The sequence below is a fragment of the Phalacrocorax aristotelis genome, chromosome 7, assembly GCF_949628215.1.
Source record: "Phalacrocorax aristotelis chromosome 7, bGulAri2.1, whole genome shotgun sequence".
Lineage (NCBI taxonomy): Eukaryota > Metazoa > Chordata > Aves > Suliformes > Phalacrocoracidae > Phalacrocorax > Phalacrocorax aristotelis.
In genome coordinates this window covers 14,840,317-14,866,975 of record NC_134282.1, presented here as the reverse complement: position 1 = coordinate 14,866,975, position 26,659 = coordinate 14,840,317, and the positions used below count along the sequence as shown (strand labels likewise).

Below are 26,659 nucleotides of genomic sequence, written 5' to 3'. Positions count from 1 at the left end.
AAAAGTAACTGTAAATTCATTTTGTGAAATAAGAAGACTTAGAGTATGCACAGAATGTACAGACCTGCTATACTGTGCTACAGTTGTTTAGGTTGTTTTAATCAAAACCCCACTAATTAGAAAAGAGCTCAAAGTCTGCATTCCATTTTTTTTTTTTGTGCTTTACTTGTAAAATTTTCTGAGGAAAACCAAAATAACTATTTATGTACAGGAGTAATTTTTTTAAGTATCAGTTGCTTTAAACAAAAAGTGTGTACAGGGACATGGAAATAGAATTTTGTATTAAAATACATACAGTATTTTCCATCGAAAAGCAAATATTGTTGTATGGTTTGGTAATCATTGTGAAAATCTGTTGCTAACACTACAGTGTGGCTAAAAAACAAGTTTTGGAACTGACAATAAGCTGTCCAAATCTTTTACCAGTGAATAGAAGCTACGTATTGTGCCAGGGGCAGACAGAAAGAATTAAGTAGTGGGATCTCTAGTTTTTGAATCCTTGCAGGGGACAGAAGGATGAAGGTGCAATGGACATGTGTTACAGCTGTTTTAAAAAATGGTTTTAGGACTCACGTGTCATGAACGACTCCTGATTATTGGGGAATTCTCAAATACGAATGCTTTTGTTGATCACTTGGTTGTAGCAAAAGCAGTGTTCTCTTTGCTGTAGACTTCATGAAGCTGACTTTAGGAAGCTTCCTTTTGTCTGTGTTTTAGAAGGGGACAGGCTACCTCTTGCACTCAGATTCTGATTTTTGCTGAAACCACTTGTGAATACAGAGTTGCAATTTCCAGAAGTTCTGTACAGTCCCAGGCTAGAGCATGCAACTCATGGAGGGCTGTTTTGCCAGAATAACACACTTAAATACTTAATAGCTGGTGATTTTAAACTACTTAAGCTATTACTAGTGGATTTTAATACTTGCTGAAACACATTCTAGAAAACAGAAAGAACTCTAATACTGGGACAAAGCTTTAAAGAATAAGAAGTAATGTGGCTAATCAGATATGATACCAGATGCTGTATGCCAGGCATTAAGGCACTATAGGTGGTTCCATATCTGGCTCAGTACCTCTTTTATTAGACCATTGATCAGGGTAAGATGATGTTGATGTGATACATTCTCCATGTATGGAATTTACTGCACATAGGTTTACTAGGAGCCTAGAATTATACAGAATCAATCCAGTGCAGACTGGGTGATTTGCACCCAGTTCAGGTGCCAGTTCAAATTCAGTCACCTGAACGCAGAGCTGGCTATTTAGCAAAAATGCTCTTGATGAAGTTTTTATGTGATCCAAATGTTCTGCTAGTGGTTTAAAAAGAAAAACAAAAAAGGAGAATATGCAGGTCGCTTTTACAATCTGTGTCATGTCTATTCAGTTAAAAAGCTTTGGTTTTAGTGTAAATCCTCAAAGACTGAGCACTGTATCAGATACACCAAGTGACTAAGAGCGAAGAGAGTCTGGCAACTTCAATAATGTCGAATCTGTGAAGTGTCCCCACCCTCCATGTTTAAGCCTCAAAGCCTGAAGCACCTACACCAGGAAAAAGATTTTGAATTGTAGAATATCCTTTGTAATGAGACAGTGGGTATGACTACACCTGGCGAATGTACACTTAAAATTAATATGCCTAACTTGGAAATACAGTGCACCCTTTTAATTATTTATTGGAACAACTCTTCTGGAATTGTAGAATATTTTCCATCACTTGAAATCTTTAGGATGCTAAATTTTTGTAGTATGTGTGATGTGGTTCAAGTAAAACATATGCACTTCTTGTACAGGATTCATGGCCTGTTATGCAAGAGGTTAGACTAAATCCTTTTAATACTCCTTTCTAGTTTTAATCAATGAACCTGTGAATACGGCAACGAACCCTTGCAGTACAGTTGAAATTTGTTGCGGTAGCTTGTTTATTCCTCTCAGTAAATTGGTGCCTCTTACCTTGAAGAGTAGGAGGTGGAATTATCCTGCCTTTGTTTCCTGATATTTGCTGTTGGCTGAGCACATACTAGTATCACTACCAGCGCCTGTCTATTAAAGATAGTTTTGTTCGGTGTCTAAGAAATGTAACATCCCTCCCTGTTCACACCTGGTAATCAGAATGGCCTGGAGCATTCTGGAGATGCTAGGATGCTCTGCGTCAAAACAGTGAAAAGAAAGAGGTAGGCAGCTTGACAGTTTGGAAGAAGTGTAATGTTAAAATGTTGTCGTTTTCACTGTTGCTCCAACATAGTGATTTTTAAGAAACTGAAATTCTCAATTGACTTTAGTCAAGTTGAAGATAATATTAAAGACAGCTCAGTCTCCAGACTGTCCTCATGGGCTTCAGCTGTCCACAGTGTCTGTTTCTAAAAAAGTGGGTTTTTTGAGACACAGTCAAACTGAAAAATTGGCTTACTGGCTTAAAGTGTGAGGAGACTGGGGAATGTGTAGATGTGACGTAGTATTTTAGAACTATGATATTTATAATGTATCATTTGAACTGTTATATTTTATTTTAATTTTTTCCTCTTTGAAGCTTATTCTCAGCCAGTGGATAACCATATCACTCCATCTGCCTATCTGACACAGTCCTTGCCCCCAGCATCACCAGGGCGATACTCCCCAATTCCCAAGGGAATGCTTGGAGATGATGAGATTACCAGGTAATGAATTACCAAAGCTACACGTCAAATTAGTTAACCAGGGAAGTCCATAAGATGTGTTTGTGGGCAGAATACTAGTGAATACTGTAATTTGTTTCAACAAATAAATGAAAATCATTAGTTTCTTAACACTTGTAAACATTGCTGTAAGGAGAAAAATGGCTGTATTTTCATATATATATATATGTGTGTGTGTGTGCGCACACACAAACATATGATTTATCAGTCCAGGAATAGTATTAAAATCAGAATGCCCCGCCAAAATGCTCCATGAGTTGGCTGAGCTTTTTAGGGTGATAGTATGACTAGACTAGAGGTTATTTCTTACTTTAAAGCCAGCAGTGTTTTTTTTCTTTTTTATTTCCGCCCCCCCCCCCCCCCCCCCCGAAAATGTTTGGGTTTTTTTGCTGGATTAGTAAATGCAGAGAGGCTAGAGAGCTCTTAATCCTTTCCCATTAACAGACTATTCATTCCTTCACTGATTCAATATATTGCATTAATCTTTTGTTCATCATTGCTGATAAAGGGAAGCTCTTCTAATTTTGTTAGCCTTCTGTTCTGCAATTATAGGGATGTTATGCTGCAATTTCAGTATGTTGTTGCTGAATTCCCTGTTATGCCATCATCTGATCTGGATAATGTCACTTAGTTTCTGAGGCAGGGTCTACCCAGGGTCAAAACATAAGAGGTATAATAAGTTGGAGAATTAATTCTAGTGTATTGGAAGGTAGGAGAGCCTTGAATATGTCTTTGTAGTTACTTCCAACTTAGGGTCGGGTGGGCATATAAGCCAAAGTGATTTTGTCATCCTGATAGCATTGCTGAATTAGTATTTTATAGCTTTCCTTTAAAATTACTGTAAAGGGAGGTTTTCAGATTTCTTCTGAAACACAAAGGCTATTCAGAGAAGGCTTTAGGTGATTTTATTTGAATTACCTTCCCATCTTCCACTCCCTCCTTGCCAAAAAGAGGTTTAGAAATTTTGAGTAATTTAAAAAATACTATGTATTTATGTTCTCTAACTGCAGCATTTTTGTTAAGGTATTAGTGTGATCCAGAGCAATATACATAGGTTTTCACTATGTCATTTATTTGTAATAATAGTACTCTGAAAAGATGAACTTCATAGTTGATAGGGGGTAAAGTTTAAGTTTGTCACTAAATTGATTGAAGAGCTAGCACAAAAATGGAGTGATTCTTTTAAAGATGAGACTAGGTGATATTTTTTGTTTGTTTTGGAAAAATGCAGCTTCTCAGTTTATCCTATGAATTAATAATGTCTCCAAATACTTTAGAATGTCCATTAATTGTTCTTTAGTGCTCTCTAGTGATTCTTCAAATGCAGTGCACAGTTGTTCTACTTTATTAGAAATGTCTGTTTCTGAAATCATTTATGGTTTCCTTGTATTGGGTCAAGTAGCAGATTAGTAGAATTTTGGAAGGAGAGTTTCTCCATTAGTAGTTGATTGGCCTTATTTTAACTTGATCAGTATTTTTTCTTTCCTCTCTTCTAAGCCAGGAGGGGATCCTATAAAAAGAATGCAACAACTTGGTTTACATTTAACTTTTTCAGTTGCAGTTGCTGCAAACAAACAGCAAAGGTATTTGACAACGCCCTAAATTCTGATTTTCTTTTTTTCTTACGTGAAATGCTTATGCATACTTCTTGGATTTTTCTTTGCTATATCTATTCCTTGACCAACTGGAGTGAAATTAAAGCAGTAAGGCCATATTTTTCATTATTGGTGTTTCCACTAGAATTTGTTCTTTAAATTTCAGAAAGGGAAATAATAATTTGTTGCTTGCTGTTACCACTAGATAGAATAAGACTGTGGGCTATACTGAGGCTCTCGAATAATATGGAAAGTGTTAAGTAATGGCATTTAGTGCTGAACAGGATTGTAGCAAAAAGGTATTTACAATGCATACATACTTATGAATTGTTCATTTCACCTAACAACAAGCAGAATTGAAAGCATACAAATAATAGAAGCTATTACTTGAAAGTCTAAGCTTTGAGGGGGAGGACCAGGTGCAGGGGGCTGGGACACCATGACATTGTTGCCTTAAGAAATATGTAACTTCTGATGCCTAAATTTTCAATGCTACTTCTCTCAGAGAACTTAGGTTTTCTAATTGTTTGTTTTACTTTTAGTCATGACTGTTGACCAAGATTTCATGTTAATTTCTTTTGTTCAGGGAGCCTAGAAAGGTCGTCCTGCATCGAGGATCAACAGGTCTTGGTTTCAACATTGTTGGAGGAGAAGATGGAGAAGGAATTTTCATCTCTTTCATACTTGCAGGAGGGCCAGCTGACCTGAGTGGAGAGCTTAGGAAAGGAGATCGTATAATTTCTGTAGGATTCCTTGCTTCTTTTATTTAAACAACAAAAGTTTTCCCCTCCCTGGACATTAGTGCCAGTTAATATAATTTATATGCAAAGAATATAATTTACTGAGCTAAATTTGAGACAATGGTGCAGAAGCTAATATACTTCCAGAGTATCTTTCAGGACATTTGTCTGCCTCAGTTTCTCATCTGTAACCTGATTTAAATAGCACTTTCCTATCTCAAAGACATTTTTTTCAGTGAAGACATTAACTCAGCTTAGTCTGGTAGCTGAGGGGTGCATGTGTCTAAATTGAAAGAATGCAGGCTTCAGAAATAAGCCTTCTAATGAGATGGAGACAATTGGCAGTAGTGTCTAAAATTGGGTGCTTTACTTCCTGGAGTAACTACTAAATTTCCCATTAGTTTTAAATAGATCAATCTCATACCTGTCTTTTTCTATATTAGAAAGGACTTTTTCTAATTTAGGAACTTTTTCTGTATTAGTACTGAAGGTCATAAAGATTTTGTGGATTTCCTTGTGAAATTACTTTATTTAAGGAGGATCACTTCTTTGGACAATTACATTGTAATTTGGTAGTTACGTGAGAGGAAAAAATAATTTTGACTCTACCGTTATTAAAATGCTAATAATAAAGTGCATCTTTAGTTTAGTTTGAACTATGAGAAATACTTCTGGCCTAAAATGTAACACACATTTCTGCTTCAGTTTTTTTCTGACACTATTTAAAAATTTGCTACATTGAAAACAAGGCTAGACAATTCCATGGAGGGTGTGGTTTGTCACTAGACAGCATCCTGTAGGCATGCTTTGGCTTAGGAGGTCCCTGAAGCACTGTTGTAGAAAGGCGAGGTGAACCATCGCAGAAAGTAACGCGCTCTGTGTCTCCTTATAAAGAAAGAAAAAGGTCTTAAATGAGAATTGACCTAGCGAATACAAATTCATTAAGCGATATACTGCGATGATTACAGTATTTCTTAACAGAAGGTATATGTGAGAGAGGATTTATTGACTTTGGTTTTCAGTAAGGATCAGTAATTTTTGCTTGTATTAGCTAGCTTATAATGTTGGAAACGGGAAACTCACATGGCAGGGAAACTCTGTTCTGTCATGAGAAACGCAAACATTTATTCTGATCAAGAGCTTTTTTGTATTACTTGTAGGTAAATGGAGTAGATCTAAAAGCAGCAACCCATGAACAAGCAGCAGCAGCCCTGAAGAATGCAGGCCAAGCCGTAACTATTGTAGCTCAGTACCGTCCAGAAGGTAAGGGTTGCCTTAGACATTCAGAACTTGGTAGAAAAAACATGTTAACTTTTATATTTCACAGTGGTCTTCACCCTTTAATGTGGTGGTTTTATTTTCCTTAGTGGTAGGAGGATAAAAGACTAATTCCTTCTCTGTTGTGTTGATTCAGATGACCTAAGGAGACCATCAGGTTTTCATTTCTCTGTTTTATACTGAGCTGGTATTTCTGTTTATCTAGCAATTTCTTCTGGTCCAGAGGAGACTGCAGCTGATGCTGATTCACCATCCTTGTGTGTTCCGCAGAAGCCAAATAATACTGCCTCATCACAATACACATATTTGCCCTTTTGTATTTCTACAGCACATTTCAAATGCCTCTATTTGAGACCTGAAAAATTCAATAGTCTAAAATTAAATGCTTACCTTGAGTCTGTAAACCCATATATTATTGTTTATATAGATAAGACAATTTTGATGTCTTATTATGAACTGTGATGATCAACAGCTTTCTCTGATCGCTGCATCTCCCTTGCAGTGATTTGTCTGCTTAAACCTTTCCTTTAATAGTACTGGCAAGGGGTAAGTGTAGTTGTTTATCAGGACTGGACATTGAGTAGGACTGCTGCCTTCATCTGAAATTTAGGTGGCTGATGGCAGCACACTTCTTGATTCTTTTTCTTCTCTTCTGTCATGTTTCTTTTATCCTGTCTTCCCCAAGTCTTTGAAATGTTGGCTTTTACATTCCTTTCCCCTCCCCCTCCCCCCACATCAACATAATGTATCTCCACTGACCCAGTAACTGTCAGTAATCAGGCCAGCTGATCTGTTCGTGTCAGGTTCATGGTCAAATCCCTGCATCCAGCCCATGTTAGTGCTTGTATTGTCCTGAGAGGGGGTGTGTCCTGTTCACATGTTGAATCTGTAGGTTGCTCTGTTCCAGGATTTGTTGTCTAGGAGTGCTTGCTCTGAGACTACTTTTTTGAAAGAACAGTAAAGTCACCATTGATTCTGGAATACTTGCTTTGGCTTTGTGTCAGAATTGTCAAATATTTCAGTTGATAGGTGTTTGGCCTGTCCTCTGCTTAGCTCTTCACTGTTGGTGGGTCAAATTGGTACACATTCTTGCTCCCTGCGCAGGGATCCCTCACCCTAGTGAGAAATAAAACTTGTGCTTTTCTTTGCCCACGAGTTGTCCTTTTGAGCATTTGGACACTTTTTTGTTCGGAGAGGGCATTTTTGGTCACTATTTCTTCTGCCAGAAAGATGTGTTGAGATATGTCTCCTAGTAGCAGAAGAAATGTTTCTCTGGTAGAATATATCCCAGGACATAAGCGCTTCTTTTTTTCCTGTATGTATCCAGAATTTATTTTCCTTATGTATCCAGACTGCATGCAAAAGCAGCAATTTTTCAGTCCTCCTCCTGGGTTTCAGGCTTTAAAAAGAAAAGAATCCCTTCATACTCTGAACGTCGGAACTCATTCTTTCCTTTCAGAATAAGAGTGCTAAGCATTTTGGATGGTTCCTGCTCTTTCTGCATTGGAAATAACAGCTTTCTTCATTACCGCTTGTCCAAGCAGATGACTTATTTTCTTGCAACATGTATTGAGGTGCTTGACTGACTGATGGGATTTTGAGTCATGGCATAGAGGTTTGCCCAGAACAACATATGCTGCCTTTTACAAATTCCTCGACAACTGTCACTTGTAGACTTCAAACCTAGAGCTGTACTCATTCCTGCATGATTACTGAAGCATTCAGAACAAGACTGCATGCAGCTGAGCTGTATTGAGAGTGCAATTCTGAAAGAATTATAGGGCCCATTTGAGAGGATGCATGTGGGAGATGTTACTTGAGTTATCCTAGATTATGGGCACACATTATTCAAAGAAAGGCATTTTATTTTTTTTTAAGATGTTTTGGTCTGCATGACTGTCTGTCTTTCTGAAATCGGTTAAAATCTCCATTTGGAGTGAAGGTGTTGGAAGCATATAAGGGCTTACTCTATACTTTTGAAGTATACCATTCTACGCTTTTGAAGTATACCATGAAGGAAAAGTGTAACTAGGAGATTGAGATCCATTGTAATTTTGAGGCAAAGTATAAACTGAGATATGGCCAACCTACCTCAGAGAGCTCAGGTTACTAATGTCTGACTTTGACATATCTGCTTGCCTTTTTTTCCTCTTCATAAAAGAGCTTGAAAGGAGCTCCAGCTTTCATCTTCTTTCATGTCTGATGTGGAGGTAAGTTGGATCAGATACTCACTGTTCATACCTTAAAGATTAATATAGAGAACATTTCCTGAAAGGTTACCATTTGTTTATTATCATAGGAAAGCAGTCTGTTTGAGAACTGACTTTCCAAATAAAAAATATAATCCGTTTGATAGTACTTGATAAAAGTGCATATGTTCTTTGATCATCTTCAGATTTTCTAAATTATAGCTGCGGATGGTCTTATTTTCCCCTCACTTGATCATTTAAGTCAGGAAACTTTACATCTAATATATAATTACCTACATGTTTTGTTTATGCCATTCAAAAAAAGTTAACAAGTATTAAATGAAGAGTTCATAAAATTGTTGTTCATCATCGGCGCTTCTCAAATGTCTTCGTAAAGATTAAGAGCATCAGTTCTAAGTGCTTGTGTTGCATATGTAGTTTATTTGTATTAATAAATCCAGGAGAATTCTGTAAAAAAAATGCTGACAGCTAGGACATGTCAAGGAGATTCTAGACATCCATCAGGGCTCATTATAACGGGGTAAATAGATTCAGTATGATAGGAGCATTTGGAAGACACTTGGGACCAGCTCACTTGACTCCCTGTAATTGTATATGACAGTTTGTATGTTCATAGATGTGGTGGGGAATGCTAATTTATGTTTTTACATCCTACCACATTAGCTCTGTCAGAAATTCCCCATTTGTCTTTCTCTTTGGATTTCTGGGAAAAGAGGATTTTTGCAAGCAGTTGTCTTGCAGAAAAGCCTGAGAAGGCTGTAGAAAAATTCATCTTTGGAAAAACCGTATCATGGAAAGCGTTGAATTTTCCATATCTGTCTCTTCAAATCCAGTTAGACAATGCGGTTTATCAAACACTAGTTATTGGATTTGGAGTAGGCTCATAAGGCTGAATGATACTTCTTTAATTATATCCAGGCTCAAATTATGTAACAGCTGACTTTTCCCCCCCGCCCTTAAATCTCTGAAATGTTCCTTGGTTATAGAATCGGGTGAAAACAGATGTAATCCCAGAAGGATATTTTTAGGAATGAGCATTCATTTAATTTCCAGCAGTGTTCTGCAAATCTGAGAGATGCCTTACAAAATATTCCTGCTATACTGAATCAAATTTCAGCAACTTACCAGCACTCTTTGGGATAGCTGAAAGCCAAATAGGGAATGTGAACATATTCTCCTGTTCACAAAAGTGATTCGTGCGTTAGACACCGCTTCTGTACTACCACAATTGTAGTGAATTGACTTCTGCTTTCTCCTTATAGAGTCCATGCTTTATCTTGCAAACTACCTACAAGCTATTGTTGTAAAATGTTGAGTCACCTGTGAGGAGTCCATAGTAGGAGCAGAGCAGAAGTTTGGGAAATGGGAATTATCCTGTAGAAGTGGTGGGAAAGTCAGGATGTCGTACTCCTTTTCCTCTTCTTTTGGAAGCTTTTACTTATTCCCCACTTGTACTACAAATTTCTATCTCCTTTTAAGACATCATTCATGAATAAAAAGGGATTTTGCTTTACCAGAGTTCCACTGGAAATAAAGTACCTGCAGCAGTTCCAAAGGAAGTGATGTTGCTCCATTACACAAAAGCATTTTGAATAGCCATTTTCATTTGTAGAGGTTTCTGAACCATTTAATTTTCCTGTTGCTCCCTGGCTCTGCAGAGACACCTCAGTGCCACACTGCTGTCTCCCTTCTTTGGGTTTTCTATAGATGTAGGGTGGGAAGGAAAAATTGTGATATTAGTTTGAAGGAATGAGAGGGAACTGTAGGCAGTTTGGATACATGTGTATCTCCTGGGAGTTGGGGATTCAGAGGTGGCCAGAATTCTGATCATGCTACATAGCGGGGATATGGGAACATGAGAGTCTTAGTGCTTGAAGGGAATGTAGTTGAGGAGAGAAGCAGCAAGGGGAAGGGTATGACTGTTCAGAACTGTGCAGGCCTTGGAGGGCTCTCCCCTCATGTCACATTGACCCTTCCGTTTTGATGATGACATAGTAATAGTAATAGCTCAAAATTCAGAATTTCTGGAAGGTTAGATTTTGCCATTCTGAAAATGTATGAGTGCCAGTAGGCTACCATAACTGTATTACAGCTTGAGTGCATTTAATTGTTTAAAAATAAGAAAAATACCCAAAGACAGACATTAAAAATATGAACATATAATTGGTAGGAAAACAATTTTGTGGATGAAAAATATTTTGCTTCTCAAGGATCCACCTGACATATAAAAAACTCCATCTAATTTTAACTAGTACAGCAGTCTTTTTTTCATGTGAGTTATCAGTTGCGTGTTGTTTAGAATTTAGAATCTAAATGGTCTGTCTTTGTAGTTCAGCTGATCAAGTCTATCTCTATACATCCACTTCTTTTCTGAAAGAGTAGTAAGATGGTTACGTGATGGGATTAGCTCCGTGTTCTTAGGTGATTGGATGGATCAGTGTAAGATTACAAGAAGGTGAAGCCAAAAGCTGAAGAGAAAATTTCAAGGTATTTTTTCTAAAACCTCTGCTTCTTAACACATACTTCTGTTTCAACTTTATTAAAGGAAATAAGTGATTCGCCATTGCAAAATGTATTCAAGATTCACAGTTCAGTCAAAATGCCTCATACTTTGTTAGCCAGATTTTTAGGTGCATTTTCATGTGTGTTTTCTGTTTTGAAAGAATGTATTCATCTACGGAAAATAAGATCCAGGTATGACATCTTTGTATTTTTCATTCTCTCTTGTTTTTAAAACAAATGAGTCAAAAGAGGGGGCAAAAAAACCCAAAAATGCGGGGGGGGGACAAAAACCCCCAAACTTCAATGGGCAGTATTTGGTCAGTTTTTCTGTTTGTGACGCTTCATCTATGCACTGTTTTCTAGTGCAATTTAAAACAGAATAACGAAGCTCTGGGAAACAGTACTGCTTTTATATGTATAAGCTAAGATTATTTTATGAGCATTTGTCTTGAAATACATTGTAAATCTTCTGTTTGTAAAAGTTCAGCTGGTGTGGCACAAAGCCAACAGTGCTTTTGCAAAACTTAGTTTTCAATGTTTGTTTTGTATCAAGAGGGTGAGCTTCCCTTAATTTCTAGCTGAGAACATGGATTGTCTTAAACAAAGGTGGTTTAAAAGACTAGTACATCCCAATTTCATAAAATAAAAAATTCTTAAAAAAAAACCCCAAACAATTAAAGTTCACCCTGTTTTAGGGTACTTAGTCTCTAGTCTTTCAAACTTTTGTTCCTGCTTGTTTTGTACCTGGTCCTACTCATTTGCAAGTAATCCAGTTTAGTCAATTAAAATATCTTTAAAATTGAGCTCATTAAGATTAGAAGAAGGGTTCTGCTATATATAGTCCTTCCTGATAGACGCTATAAGGCAGCTTACATGTGTTTTAATCCTTTAAAATCTCACTCCTGCTCTTTAATATAATAAATTGTTCGCTTTTCTTGAACAGTTTAGCCATTTACAAGTTGTGAATGTGTGGTAAACCTTCAACAATATTTTTGGTGAATTCACTTCAGGAGTGAGCAGACCTAGTCTCTGAGTTTTGCAGGCTCAGCAGGATGTGTTCTTAACTAAATACAAATGCAATTTTTCTAATCTGTTGAAATTCTGTGGCTTAGTCTTCCCAGTGATTAATGAGGTACAAGCGCATTACGCATTAGAGTGCATGAAAGCCACCAATAGCACGTGGAATGCATTGTGGGCTCTCTCAGGTCATGTTAGTATAAAATGGCAAGTGTTGAAGCAAAGTTATATCTCCTCAGAAATGACTTATGATGTCTTCATTGTGGTCCGTACATTTTAACAGGTAACCTCTTTGCTAGTGTTTTTGAATGGTTGTACTGAACTCCACAACCTCCTCTACCAACTAACATTTATACGACAGTCTGTAACAAGAAAAGATTTGCAAAACATGAATGATACCTATGAATTTATTGAATACCAGTATAGATAATCAAGGAGTGGTAGTAGTACATGACTAGAACTCATAAATACAACTTCAGTCATCTATATGCTGTGGCAGTCCTGCCTCACAAGCTTAGAATTGAAAACAAATGGAAGGTCAATAGATGATCAGTGTGGTGGTGGCCATCCTAAGTTAGTACCAGGCTCTGTTTCTCAGTTTGTTTTGGAGGCACCATGAAAAGGAAAATTGAGTATTCTGAGAGTGAGAAAAGAATATATATCAGTAGTTACATAAAATCGTCTGCACAAGAGTCCTGCCTTGACAGATGCAATGGGTCTTGCTAAAGGAGGGCTTTCCACAGACAGATGGGAAGAAGGAAGCAAGGGGCATACTTTTTTTAATTGAAGTGAACTTTTTCATCTCTTCGTGGATTCAGTATATTTCAGAATCTCTGCTTCTCAGTGCTGGGCTGCCATCTGTTCCCTGTACACACATCCATGCTTCCACGAGTTGCTTTTCCTTCTGCACTGTTTGCCGAATTTTCCGTCCCTTGCTGTAGTCTTCTGTTCTTTTGCCCGATTTGCTAGAATGTGTTTTCCAGACCAAATTCATTTTCATTGCAGCCTCTTTTTTCTCTTCCCCTGTCTGTGTAGACTATTCACCCTGTACCTGTGTTTATCACTGTCGTCTTGTTGCTCGTCAGATAGGCAGTCCGGGAGAGTTTCACTGCTCATACCCTTTCCCTGAAGTTTTGATTTCTGTTAAAGTAAACGTTGACATTGAAAACATCACAGGTTTCTAGTTTAGGAGCTCAGGAGCAGAGGGCTCTTCCAGGATTTCCTAATCTCCGTGCTTCCCCCCTCCCCCCCCGCTCCTTTTTGTTCGTTGCTGTGCAATACATGCAGACATGAAATAGAGCAGATTTATTCTAATTTAGTACCATCTGCCTATCCAGTATAATTCTGAAGTTTAAACTTGAGCCCAGATGTATTCATCCAATGTTCTTAACAACTGATTATGTATAAACCAGAGTAGGCTTGGTTTGGGGTACTATTGGATAAATGCCATGAATTGAAGCGGCAGATGCTTGTGCTTCCTCAAGCTCTATGTAGCTGGCACTACTCCCTCCCTGCCCCTAAGCTTATTGGAAACTTTGAGAAAATTCTGGCCAAGAAGAGATACTGCTATTCTTATGTTTTTACTTTATGGCAGTTCATGTTAGTCTTGCTGCCTGTTACCCTTTATTTGATGCATAGCATCAGCAGCTTTCCTAAAATTCAGAACATTAGAAGAGATCCTGAGTTAAGTCCCATTCACTGCCCTTGCATATACATCAGGTTTCAGATCCTGATCAAATTCTTACCTGAAAGAAGGATCGAGGGTTTGGTTTGTGTGGTTTTGTTTTGCTTTTTTAAATTTAATTGGGATGGGGGGTGGGGGGCTGGGGGCCAGTGTTTCTTGTGCTGCTATAGTTCTTATTAAAATACTATTTTGGAATATCCGTGTTTTGATGGGTGTGGAAATGGGAAGCATTATTTGTAGATGGAGCTCCTGTGACCAGCCTACTCCATTCAGGTTAAAGTCACTTTGGTTTTTCATTTAAATAGTTTGTCCTTTCTGTTTGGTTACCCCACTCATGTTTGACCAGAGATCAATCATATTCCTTCTCAGCCAAGCTCTTAATTTCATTTTAATCAAGACAGCAGAGTGTCCTTTTTATCTTGTTTACTGTGCCTGTTCCAGCTCCAAATTTCTGGAATGTTGAAGCAGCCAAGTAAAACTTCAAAAAAAGTTTTATAGTTATATGTGCGTTGTATGGCTTTGACATGCTTAGCCATATGGAAGTTTATTGTGCTGTTCATTGTGATTTAGGGGGAAAAATATGGTAAATTTTGTCATACGCTATATATGTAATATTATGCATACCCCATAAGAAAAGATGGAATTGTGAAGAAAACAGTACTCTGGCATTTTGGAGAATTCAGTGATGATAAGCTGAATGAAATAGGTAACTTAAACATAGAGTGAAAATCTGTGAACTTGAAAATACTGGAGGATGGGAGAGTACTTGAAGGATTCTGTGTATCACACTGTGCTTGTCTAGTTCTGACCCCTAAATACTTGCTTTCTTGTCAGTGTAAGAAACGAGTATTAAGCTAAAATTGTGCTTTTGGTTTTATGCAGTACTTCTGCTGTTATGTTATTTTAGCTAAGGGGTTTCTTACGAAGTCATTTATGTCTGGTATACCCATTATATGAAGTCTTTCATTAGTGTAAGTTTGATGCTACTTCACTGTCATTTGTTTGCTGGGTTTTGGTTTTTTTTTGCATTTAATAAGCAGTAAGGTATTACTGCAGGGATTGATTAAAAACACGGAGACATGTAGGTAGTTCTCTGGTGCTTCTGTAATCAAATAAAATTGCATTTTGTATGGATCGCATTTGGTACACATGCATCTCAGATATGAGTCTCTAGTCTTGCTACCAGCTGTTAGTTATTGAAGTTCCCCTCTTGTAGGGCATGTAAGATGGAGCAGCTGTGGACAGCTTTCACATAGCTTCTGTCTGCTATCCTGCAACTACTTTTCTACATTTCATAAACTACCAGATGCCATAAGTGTTCTTCAGTTTAATAAGAAACTGAAGGTGCTAAAGATAGTTGACATCCAACTCTTTTTAATCACAGATATAGAAATATAGCCACTCTTCACCAGATTAGCAGAGCTCACACTTTACTTCATAATGCCAAGGTTGAAATAAGCCTAATTAGTCAACGGGGGATGGGTGCTGATCCTTTGGGTACCAAACTGATACTGCTTTTCTGATGCTGTCGAGTCTTGCTGTTGTTTTATTTTCTGTCTCCAACATTAGATTCAGTACTGCTGTCTCTAATACTAAGCTTTCTTTTTTAAAAACAAAAATCGTGTCTACTTTTCAGCTCCAAACCCAGTGATTTTGAGATTTCTATCCATCCTGTTCCTCCTAAAACCTTCTGCAGGAGGAATATAACTCAAATTTTTAGCTTGCTCTACATCAAAGGAGCTTACCAGATTCCATCTGCACAGAGTGTTTAAGCTTTTCCTAAATATGACATCTCTTGGCACCCCTTGTTTTTGAACATAGAGCCTTCTCATTCCTAGCTCATTAGTTTCTTTTTTTTCTTTATTGGTATGGCAGGAGCCTCTATGTAAAAATTATTCTCCTTCTTACTCCTACAGATGTCCCTGTCACTCATTCAGCACTTATTTCCCAGGAGTTCTGATGAGAAAAATTAAATTACTCCAGAAAACTGCAAGACCAGCAACCTGAAGATGATATATAGTATAAAGTACAGTTATGTGATAGTAAGGAACAGTCTCCCCTATTACTCTCTTATATACTACATAGGAAGAAATCTGATTCTTCTAACAGACGACACATCATACTTTAACAGAAATTAGTAGTCTTTTCCAGTCGCTATTGCGAAGAACTCCAGATATTTTCAGTACTGAACAGGCTGTAGCACATGAAAATGCTTGGTTTATCTGGTCTTTTCCATGCTTGCTTTCCTTTCACAGAGGGGCGTTAAAAAAAAGTCTTCCATCAGAAATCTCAGCTACTTTTCTTGCAGGATGTTTGAGGTTTAGAGGTTTAATCTTCCAAAACACCCAAGAAACAGGTGAGAGGCTTAAAAGACAATTTTTCTGAAGTATAAAGGAGTAAAATGTGGTGACTTACCCAAGGCCATGAGGTGCAGCAGTAGCACGGCAGCAGTAGGCTATTCTTTCTCTGCATCTGGGTCCTTCTCCTAAGCGACATTGCTTTCTAAAAATGTTATTTTCTCACATTCATCTTAGTTTACCATTCTGTTATCTTAAATTCTTTTGCTATTAGTGATACCATTGGTAGCGGTGGAAATAATGTTTTTGTTTCTCATGTCAAACAACCTCACCAGTCTGATTTAGTGCCAGTAAATTACTTGATCTGAACTTTATTTGTAAAAAGGCACTTGATGCTGTTTTAAAAACTGAGATAGTAGCTTTTATTTTTCAAGGACAAAAGTCAGGGTTATTTAAGAGACTGTTCATATTGTCATAATCTGGATAGGGTTGTTTATAGTTGCTATTGCTAGAGCATCAGATTTATAGTTACCTTGATGAATGAAGTGATATACCAGGAACTGGTTCATGGAATAGTCTTGTCACTTAAATATTTTTTTCTTCTGCGCTGGTTAGTCTAAGCCTTGGTGCTCCCTCTCTGATGAGTGTGTGGGGAGAGAGTGCTGCAGAATATAATATGATAAATCATTCGTGGTATTTAGATGACTATTGAAGGAACCCTAGTTTACAGATACCCTCAAGATTTTTGCATTTTAGAGCTCTCTATCAATCTTGCATTTCCTGAGTAAATTTGATGCCTGCAGGGAATGAGGGTGCAGCTAGGAAGAGCAACACATTACCCAGTTCAGCAGCTGCTTGCTGCACACACCCTGGCTCTCCCAGTGTTGACTTGTTATAATCTGGCATCACGTGGTCTCCTGGTGAAGGTGGTGGCTGCAGAGCACTTCCTTTAACTAGAAAGGTTTTACAAGTGGGTCTGTTGACCCTGAAGTCCAAACTATTCAGCTGAAGGAAAAACTTACTTGTTTTGAGTTCATATTTTATGCTGACAGCATGTAAGTACCTCGCTTCAGGAAATGTTTGTCCTGTAGAACTATTACTGTTTTACTGCCTGCCTTTGTATCTAACATCAGATGCATTTAGCTTAGTTTTATTAGTACACAGTACTGCTTAAGAACACAATCCGTTTTTCCAGGATTAACATTGTACATAATTCTGCAGAGGGAGTTTGAATTGCTAATGCCGTTTCCAAGTGGATCGAGATTCATGCCAGAATTCTGGATTTTTATCTTTTTTTTTCCTTTCCTGAGCTCCCATGGGAACATAGTCTTAATGAGAAAATATTTTGAATATTTCCTACCTTGTAGTGCTAAGTTCTTTATCTAAGTCAAGTCCAGTCATTTAAAAGTATCAGTTCAATATTGTTTTTACAGACACTTTTCTCTGCCATTTCTTAACATTTAAAATTTAAAATAAATACTTCTTGGTTATAAACATAAGTATTTCAAATGTATGTTCTGAAGTTTTCATTTTGTCATGGGTTAAAACTTATCCGTACCAGTCTTTTTATTACTATAAAAATTATAATTGTTAGTAGAAATGCTTGTTTTAATGAGGAAAAAATAGTTTCTGTGAACTATAGATTAAAAACATGAAATTTTTAAGTATAATGGGTATTTGCTTCTGTTTATTTGCTTTGCCTAATCACAATTATTTCAGATTGTATTTCTATCAATATTGATAAATGTAAAACTTCATATAGCTTTTAATTACAAAACATAGTGCTTAATAAAAATATTGGGGTTTGAGAGTTTTTCCTGTAACAGAAAAACCGTAACAAATGCTTATTCTCTGAGATTTTCGGCATTTCTGTAATCTAATTGCTGAAGTTCAGAGGAAATTAATTGCAATGCCTCCCTTTTTTACAGAATACAGTCGTTTTGAAGCTAAAATACATGATTTACGGGAACAGATGATGAACAGTAGCATTAGTTCAGGATCAGGATCTTTGCGAACCAGCCAGAAGAGATCCCTTTATGTCAGGTAATCTTTTTCATGGTATTGCTAGTGTGATTTTCTGCTTTTCTGTAGACTTAGTATTTCTGTATTTGCATGTTTATACAATTGTTTTGTTGTCATTGAACTTAACAAATTTATATTCTTATGCAAAATATATTAAAAATAACGCTTAATTTAGATTGATGAATGTAATATAGCTGAAAAAGATGTACAAGCCCTGAGAATCCTGTGTGAACTTAGAGTGGTGCTATTACTTGCTTTTTGTCCTGCCTCTTAGAGAGATGATAACCCTTCAGCCAAAACATATATATTTACTCTTTAAGTCAGTGTATGTCAAGTCTTAACAACTTGCTTAATTCAGTTTGTGGTTTTTGTGACAGTAGTTTTTGTATTCTCCCTTGTTCAGTTCTTGAGTTCAAGTTTATAGTCTCCCTTTACTTAAGCATTGACAGATTTCCATCTTATTCCCTTCAACTTAGTTTAGTTGTATTCTCAGCTTGCATTAAGAAATCTTATTCTTATATCCAATAGTATTTTGTTACAGAATATTTTCCATGGTAACCAAGAGAGCAAATTCATCAAAGCAAATGAACTGAATGTTCTTTGTTAATTTATTCGTATAGAATTAAACATGAAGGAGGCTAAAAGGAGGTGGAAGTATAAGAGAGTATGAAGTAGTTAGGAAAATAGGTAGTTTCACTGGGAAATGGCGGCAAGGTGCAGCTCGTTCATGTGCCAAATAACTCCTGCATCAGTTATCATATACTGATAAAGCATAACCTTTCAAGTACGGAATGTGGGTAAAAGGATTGCATTTAAAAATATTGATTTTTGAGTTCCCCGAACCAGCTTGTCTCTGCATTGAATAAGGGCCAGCAGTAGCCTCTTGGCAGGGGCCAGAACATTTTAGTAGGGCAGGGAAGACTTCAGTAGTACTAGTGCTTGGGTTAAACTTGGTTTAAAATGTTGTAGGACCTCACTGGCTTACCTGCTAAAACCCCAGGCTCGGGTGCTGCTGACTTTTCCCATCCAAAGCAGATACTGTTCATGGTGCTGTATCTACTGAGCTATGGGAGAGGAAGCAAGTCCTACACAAGGCAGTTACCTGAGTAATTGCATCTGTGCCCAGAAAAGCCTCAGTCCTTTGCAACGTATTTCTGAGGGCTTTGAAACAAATGTAGCAAATTACTCATACGTGGCTTCTGTTTAGATTGACTATAACAGGTAGGTAGCCCTTACATCTTCACTTATTATTTTAGTAGCTTTATCTGGATTCTGATTCTGGTTTTGCAGAGCAGATCTTGTTCTCTCTCTTCTTCCCCCCGCCCCCCTTCACTTTGTCTGCCTTAAATATTTTTTTGGGTCAAAATCTAAATCTTTAAGGATAAATGCCTTACATACTAAGGATAAGTGCTTGATATCACAGCTATCCATGTCTTAGAATTTCCACAGGAGGTAGGTGTACCTGTAGATATTGTGGTGAGGCCTTCTTCCTTTCTGTAATCCCAAGACATTGCTTTAGCCCTCATCATAAAACTAAGCATAAAGAATTCTAAATTTTTTATTTTTCTTGGTTAGCTAAAGCCTGATTAGCTTCTAAATGACTTATGCTCATGTTCACACATTGATCTGGTATTTTAAGCCACTGACAAGCATTTTGTGTTTACGTAGCTTTTATTCCACTGGTGGAAGTTGTTATCTGTAAATGATTGAGGTAGAGCTTTAGACTTTGCCAGCTGCTACAGAAAATGTACCCTTCTCCAGGTTGCTCACAGAAGCCTCATGGAGGCTGGTGTTTCCCTCTACCTTTCTCAAAAATTTTTCTTGGAATCAGCTTTTGTTATAAGTCAGAACAAAAAATCTAAAACGCAAAAATTTCTCAGGGAAAGTACTTTTCCACCCACATTCTTAACAGAGGGTGCTGGCTGCTAGGGCTTTTGAGATCTACTCTTGTCATCACACCGAAAGTTGCCAAAGAGTGGTAGGCAACTTGGTATACACAGGATGGGTTCACATCTGTTCTGTCTGGTTTCTGATGTAATTTTGACCTCACTGAAGTGTGAGTTTTATGAATCTTTTCACATGTTGCTAGATACTGACAGAACATGTTAGTTATCCAGCTTATTTCTTATTATAAGTCACTCTGGTATGATCATTCTGTACTTCTTAATTGTACCAATGCAAAGCCAATTTTTGTGACTGAAGCTATCATTTTTCTGTAATAGTTGTTTTGGATATGCCTTAAAGGATTCCAGTTACATAACACAATGCTGAACTGAATGGTAAATCCAACAGTAAAATGTTTATAGACATTCAACCACACTTGTAGAAAACCTATCAAATAAAAATACTCTAAAAATAACAATCTCTGTAGATTTCACAAAATCATGGTAACAAAATAGCAAATAAAATCAGATACATCATTGCGTCCTTGTAACTGAAACTTGGTGTCTTTATGGAGAGTCTGACTGTAAACAGCATTTTGGAGGTGTTATGTAATACTAAGGAAAACACAATTGTGTTTGCCTGAAAATACAATTTGAAGTAAAATGGCAGATTTTTCTTAATTGTATGTGTGTAAATATATGATGAATAGCAACGTAACAAACAGTCCTTGGAGGGCAGTACAAATATAGCAATTCAGCATCAGCTAACTCTTCGTGCATCTAATTCTTCTCCCCCCCCCCCCACTAATTAAGATGTATTGATAAATGGCCTTCTCTTACTTTGGTTTTAATTTCTTCACATCTTTATTCTAAGAGGAGAGAGATACTCTCATATGATGATTCTGGTTTTGCATCCGAAATACATCTATACGCTCTCCTCTTTCATCTGCAGATGCAAAATGCACACATGAAAAAGTGAGATACTTTCATGGTATCAAGTTTCTATGAGAATCTGTTGACAGGGAGTAAATTTGTTCCATACTTCATCTTATCTTGTATGCCAAATCCAGTCTGTGCAGTGTGTGTAGAATTCAAAATTGAAAATTACTTTTATCTCTGAGCATTTCTGACCAGCACAATCCACTACAAATTCAAATAATGGCACTGATTCCTGCTTGGATTAGAGCAGAAAATGGTTACATCTCCAAGTGGAAGAAACGTAGTTTTGAAATCATTAGGAAATTTTAACTAAATCATTGAAAAACAGGATCTGGCATTAGCACCAGGCCTGAAGAGTTACTGGCCTGCAGGAGGAGCTTAATTGGGCATCCCTGTGTTATTCTGGTAGTTCAAGCATGTAGTTTCAAACTGCTTTCCCAAAATTTAAGGGAGAAAAAGAGAGCCACCTTTATAAGCTGACCTTTATTCACTCTGAAGTGGTAAGATTAATTCACGTTTCATGAAATAAGGTATGGAGGTGCTTTTGCTGCAGGAATTCCTGATTACTCAGTTCAACAGGAATACCCTTAAAGAGAGGCTTCAGTAAAACCTGATCAACAGCCTGATACTGGAATTAATTACTATGGCCAGGTAAAAAGACGTTCTGGAAAATTTGGCACTGTTAACACAGCCATTAAATTTTTGCCTTTGAAGCATAAACACTCATGAAACATGCTACTTCAATTTCTGTAGACTAGTAAGTGAAGGAACCAATTTACCTTTTTTAGTGCTGTTTAGTTGCTGAGTAATACAAGCTGAAATAAAAAGGACTTGATGCTTTCTCTGTAAAATAATTTTTATGACTCAGTTTAAATTCAAGAGAACTTTAGTGTAAATATCATCGGACTGCATTCAAAGCAGTAGTTGATCAGGAATACCAAACTTCTTTTTAAGTTAGTTAGTCTTTATAACTTACACTAAATAAATGTACACATGGTACTGTACTGTTAATCTGTATTAGAAGTCTCCATACAGGGAGTTAATCATGGAGGTATATTTTTATATACCAGTCTGTAGATAAATACATCATCTTGGCTCTGAAATGAGTTCTAGTTTGATGACTTGCCAGGCACACAGGAAAAGCCATGTTAATCAGGTAGAATAGAAAGAGATTTTTGTTAATTCTGTTTTGCTTTTTGGCTTGTTTATTTGATCATTACAAGTTCCTGGTGTTCCTATAAGTTTTGGATGCATAGTTTTGTCACTACTGTGTGACATCCTAATTTATCTTATTGTAAAGCTATCTTTATCAGCTTTGACTTTTTTCCCCAATAAAATTACTTTTCTTGAAGTGACCTTACCAGAGGAAAAGTATTTGATGAAACTGCCTTTCATTGTGCAAAAACTATCCAGTGTAACAATGTGTCTAGTTTGAAGAGGATGTATTGATAATATTTGTGTTTATCCATTTGTGCTTCCATTTTGCTCCTGTGTGTTTTTTTCTCTCTCATGCAGTCAAAACATATTAATGCTCTTAGGCCCAGCTCACTGCTTATATAAGTTTATATTCAAACTAAAACTTCAAAATAGTACTAGTAGAAATCATTCCTTGAATGCCAACAAGAATTCTCAGGCAATAAATTTCATGATGCTTTTAATTAATTCAGTGAACATGTACACAACTTGAATCTGCATTAAAAGTACATAATGGATTATATGCAATTTTTTTTGAGATATGAAACAATGTTTGTCCGTAGTGGTTCTTGAACAAATGTATGCAGACTAAATCTGGAGGAATAAGTACTACTAGGCGCATAATTTTCTTACTTGCAGTATTTGGACTATTTCAAAGAAAATAAGAATTCAGGGTTTTTTTAAAGATTCTGCATATCTCAAGTACTAAAAATATTTTTTATCTTGTTTGCAGAAGCAAGATTGAACAAACATTTCTATTTGCTCTGAACGGAGATAAAAATACAAGTTTTACACACAAAGCAATAATATCATATTAAATGAGAGGTACTATAGTGGAGGTTGCACTACTGAAGGAAGGTCGTATTTCAACCTCTAAGCACTTTCAAAATCGAAAACCTGATTTCTGTTATAAATTTTACAAATTAAAACTATTACACATTTAAATAAAGGGCTTTGTGTATCTTAAGAGTAAATATTTTGAAGCCATTTTAAAATGTCTGTCTAGTTATATACGTCTAAGAAAATATTTATTAAAACAAAACCTTTATCTCATTATGAAAAGTTTTTGATACTTTTTACGTCCCCCAAAAGGCATGGTGTCTCAACCAACTCTGATTTTGCAGTAGACATTATGATAAAGATGAATTGATCTGACAGGAAATGTTGAAATTTTTCCCTCTAAGCAATGCGACATTGGTTATGAGCAAATAGTTCAAACCCAAAGAAATACAGTCTGTGCTTTAAAAAGGCAAAATTCACAAAGCTAGAATACATTTTGGAGCAAACAGTTATGACTTACAGGTACTTACATGGGTTAAAAAAATTTTGAGACATTAAAAAATCTAGCAGAAAAAGGTACATAAAACTAGTGTTTGGGAAGAAGAAACTAACTGAATTTGGCCGAGGAAAAGGACACCATTTTAAATCATATTGTAATCTATTGTTGCTACTTCCCTAAGGTTGAGAGGGATTTGGTATCAAGGCTCTAAAATGAGATAGAATATAATTTAGAAAATGCATCACTGACAAACTTTTGAGTTTGCATGTGAAATAAAGTTGAGGATTTTTTGACCTGAGTCTTACAAGTGCTTCTAACCTTACACCGGCGAGGTTCATACACCTTCAAAAGTAATATAAGAGTCCTTTATAAGGCCTAATCTTGGGAGTATCTCTTAGAGTTTGATAAGAGGCTCCTGTCATCATTCATTTCTACATCTTCACTAAATCCTCAGTTGTGCTGGGAGAAACATGCTGCAAATCTCTTCAGTTCCTTGGGAAACTGATCCAGATATAAAATGATCCAACAGGGGGAAAAGAGAATAATTTTAACCCAGATCAGTTCCATGGTATGGTGCACCATGTGCCTTTCCAGATAATTCTGCTTTCATAAATAAGAAGGGGGAAGGAGTCAGTACAAAGTAGGCATGAATGTGGTTATGGATAATAGTGGACTTGCATAAACCAACCTTGCTGGCCAAGGGAACGTTAATAAAGCTGTAGCCATCCAGCTGATGTTCAGGTATGGCTAGGGCCTATTATTTGAAAACAGACTTACCTTAGAAAAAAGGATGAGATGATATTGAAAAATGGTTGGGAATTTTCCAAAAGAATGCACTTCTTTGGGTACTGGAATAGCAAATTGTGTTCTGATTGTACTTCTAAGCTTTTAGTTTTCCTTTTTTTTCCTGCTACCCTGTGAGCAGAATATCGACTTTCACTTTAAAGACAGTAATTTTTGCTTAATAAAATACGTCCAATTTGTAACTTAGTATAAAACAGCATACATTACAGAACTTTAGATAGTGCTGTATGCTTCAAATACCGGCCTGTTTTTCCCTAGGTTGAAAAGTAACTTGCTCTATGCAAAGCACTCATTGAATTGCAGGAGGCATCTTCTGTGGACCTTTTGCAAAGTACTAGAGTTCTGCTCTGGACAAAGCTTGTTTTCATTCATTAAAGCTTCTAAATGTATGTGAGAATATTATACTATATATTCTCAGTGTGTGTGTATGTATGAGAGAATGCATTCGGCATTCTTGCTTTAAGCAACTGTCAGAATGATGCAGTCATTTGTGAACAACACAGGCAGCTTCATTTTTTGTGCTATTGATATTCCCCTGGGTTTTTTCTTCATTTTTCAATGTTTATTTTTTTCTTTTCAATGTAGAGCTCTTTTTGATTATGACAAAACTAAAGATAGTGGCCTTCCAAGTCAAGGATTGAACTTCAAATTTGGTGATATTCTCCACGTCATTAATGCTTCTGATGATGAATGGTGGCAAGCACGGCAGGTAACTCCAGATGGAGAAAGTGATGAAATTGGAGTTATTCCAAGCAAACGCAGGTATGTCATAATATTTTATTGACTTTGAAGTGTTTGTTATTAAATGTCTGATATGATTAATACATATATTGCATATGCTTTGTTCTTTGTTGTTAATTCTGTACCACATCAGCCACTTGGTGTGGGTGTTGTTTTTTGGTTGGGGTTGTTTGTTTGTGGGTCTTTTTTTGTGTTTGTTTTTTTTTTTCCTTAATACTCTGTAGTGGGATGATTTTGAATAACTCAATGTGAAGTTTGCTAAAATCCTGTATTGCCTTACAAATTGCATACTGAAGTTGATGAACTTCAAGTCCATTGCTGTTCTCACTGTAAACAAGTTACGCATTTAATAACGTTACTCCATTTACCTAAGAGAAGATGCAAGGAAATTTTATTTGAATCGTGACATTATCATGAATTCATTCTACCCAAAACCTGGGAAATTGGAAAGTCTTTGGTGGCCAGAGTAAACAGAAGGATGACGTTTACTGTGATATCAGAGACCGAAATAAGAGATTAGGGGCTCTGAATCTTAATATCTGCTGTTGACTGGTAATGGAGGCTGCTCGCTTACTGTGACATGCTTCTACTTTTTGTCCCTCAATTTATTGAAGCTGTACAATCACAAAATGCTCCAATACCCCCTCAGAGCTCATCACTTGAGAAATAATATCCTACTTTTCCAATAGTCTGCCACTAGCAGGCTGCCATTTTCTGAAGGTGTCATCACCAGCAAAAATCTATACTACAAAAGGTACACCTAGATGCTTACATTGTAACAAGTAGTAACTTAAAGTTCTGGAATTTTGCTGATTTAATTTTTGTTTTGTGTATGTTTTTGTGGTAGAGTTGAGAAAAAAGAACGAGCCCGTTTAAAGACAGTGAAATTCAATTCCAAAGCAAGAGGAGATAAAGGGGTGAGTTAATTAAGTAGTAATTACACCTGCCATCGTCAATGGTAACATTTTTCAGCGGTTTATCTATGCAGATTCAGTTTCAGGTTTTAGTTTCAGTTTTTTTCTATTTCTGTCAAATAGAAATAGATCTGCGTACCAAAGCTGACTTCAGTAATAACAGTGCCGAAACACTGCAAAGTGTTTGAAGATTTAGCTTAGGAATATATATCATCATTAATACTGTAATGTAATAAGAATTTTAGATACTAATCAAGTATTGAGTGATGCCATTTCTAACAGCTCTGTAAGTGCTGTTTATAAAACAGTTTAATCCTTTAGTATGGACTGTACTGCTGGGCTTGCTCTTGTGGGGAGGAGCTTACTACAATTTTTCAGAAAAAGTACTATATTCCTTTCTTTAAGGTTTTTTAATGCATATAGGAAACAAGAAAGTAGAGCTCAACAGGGTCCCTATGATAAAATGAGGTTTTACTATATACACAGTTATGCAGACAGCATAAAGTAACTTCTTTGTTATAGTTATGGATGTAGAAGCTTTAAACAATTTAATGCGTTTTTGTTGGCTTATGCCCTTGCAAGGCTAGTGCCATTGCTGACCAGAATCAATATCCATCTCAAAGATGTTTTTTCTCACCACCACTCTCTGTTGGCACAAATACTGATGTGGCTGCGCTCAAATAATGTAAAATAATCAATGCAGATGACAACCCAATCCAAAAGAAATTCTGGTTTTAATTTTAATCAATTGCTTGATGCAGTTCACTGCAAGATATGCAATCCCTGTCCCAGTACCTGTGATGGGAACGAGTGGTCAGAAAGCAGGGTAGCTACTTAAGTAGTAATAAGAATGTTTGTAGCCAAAATTATAGCATTTTCATAATGGTA

At 36.7% G+C, this 26,659-nt stretch overlaps 1 protein-coding gene across 10 annotated transcripts in view; it reads left to right on the top strand.

The window, feature by feature from the left end:
* Positions 1 to 26,659, top strand: part of DLG1 (discs large MAGUK scaffold protein 1) — a 166,217-nt gene that overhangs the window by 115,926 nt on the left and 23,632 nt on the right. For all 10 annotated transcript variants that reach the window (XM_075098899.1, XM_075098897.1, XM_075098895.1 and 7 more), the window contains 6 exons: positions 2,528 to 2,654; positions 4,854 to 5,010; positions 6,168 to 6,270; positions 17,924 to 18,038; positions 24,702 to 24,878; positions 25,705 to 25,774. In XM_075098899.1, coding sequence (XP_074955000.1) covers positions 2,528 to 2,654; positions 4,854 to 5,010; positions 6,168 to 6,270; positions 17,924 to 18,038; positions 24,702 to 24,878; positions 25,705 to 25,774 — 749 coding nt within the window. The remainder of the gene's footprint in view (positions 1 to 2,527; positions 2,655 to 4,853; positions 5,011 to 6,167; positions 6,271 to 17,923; positions 18,039 to 24,701; positions 24,879 to 25,704; positions 25,775 to 26,659) is intronic.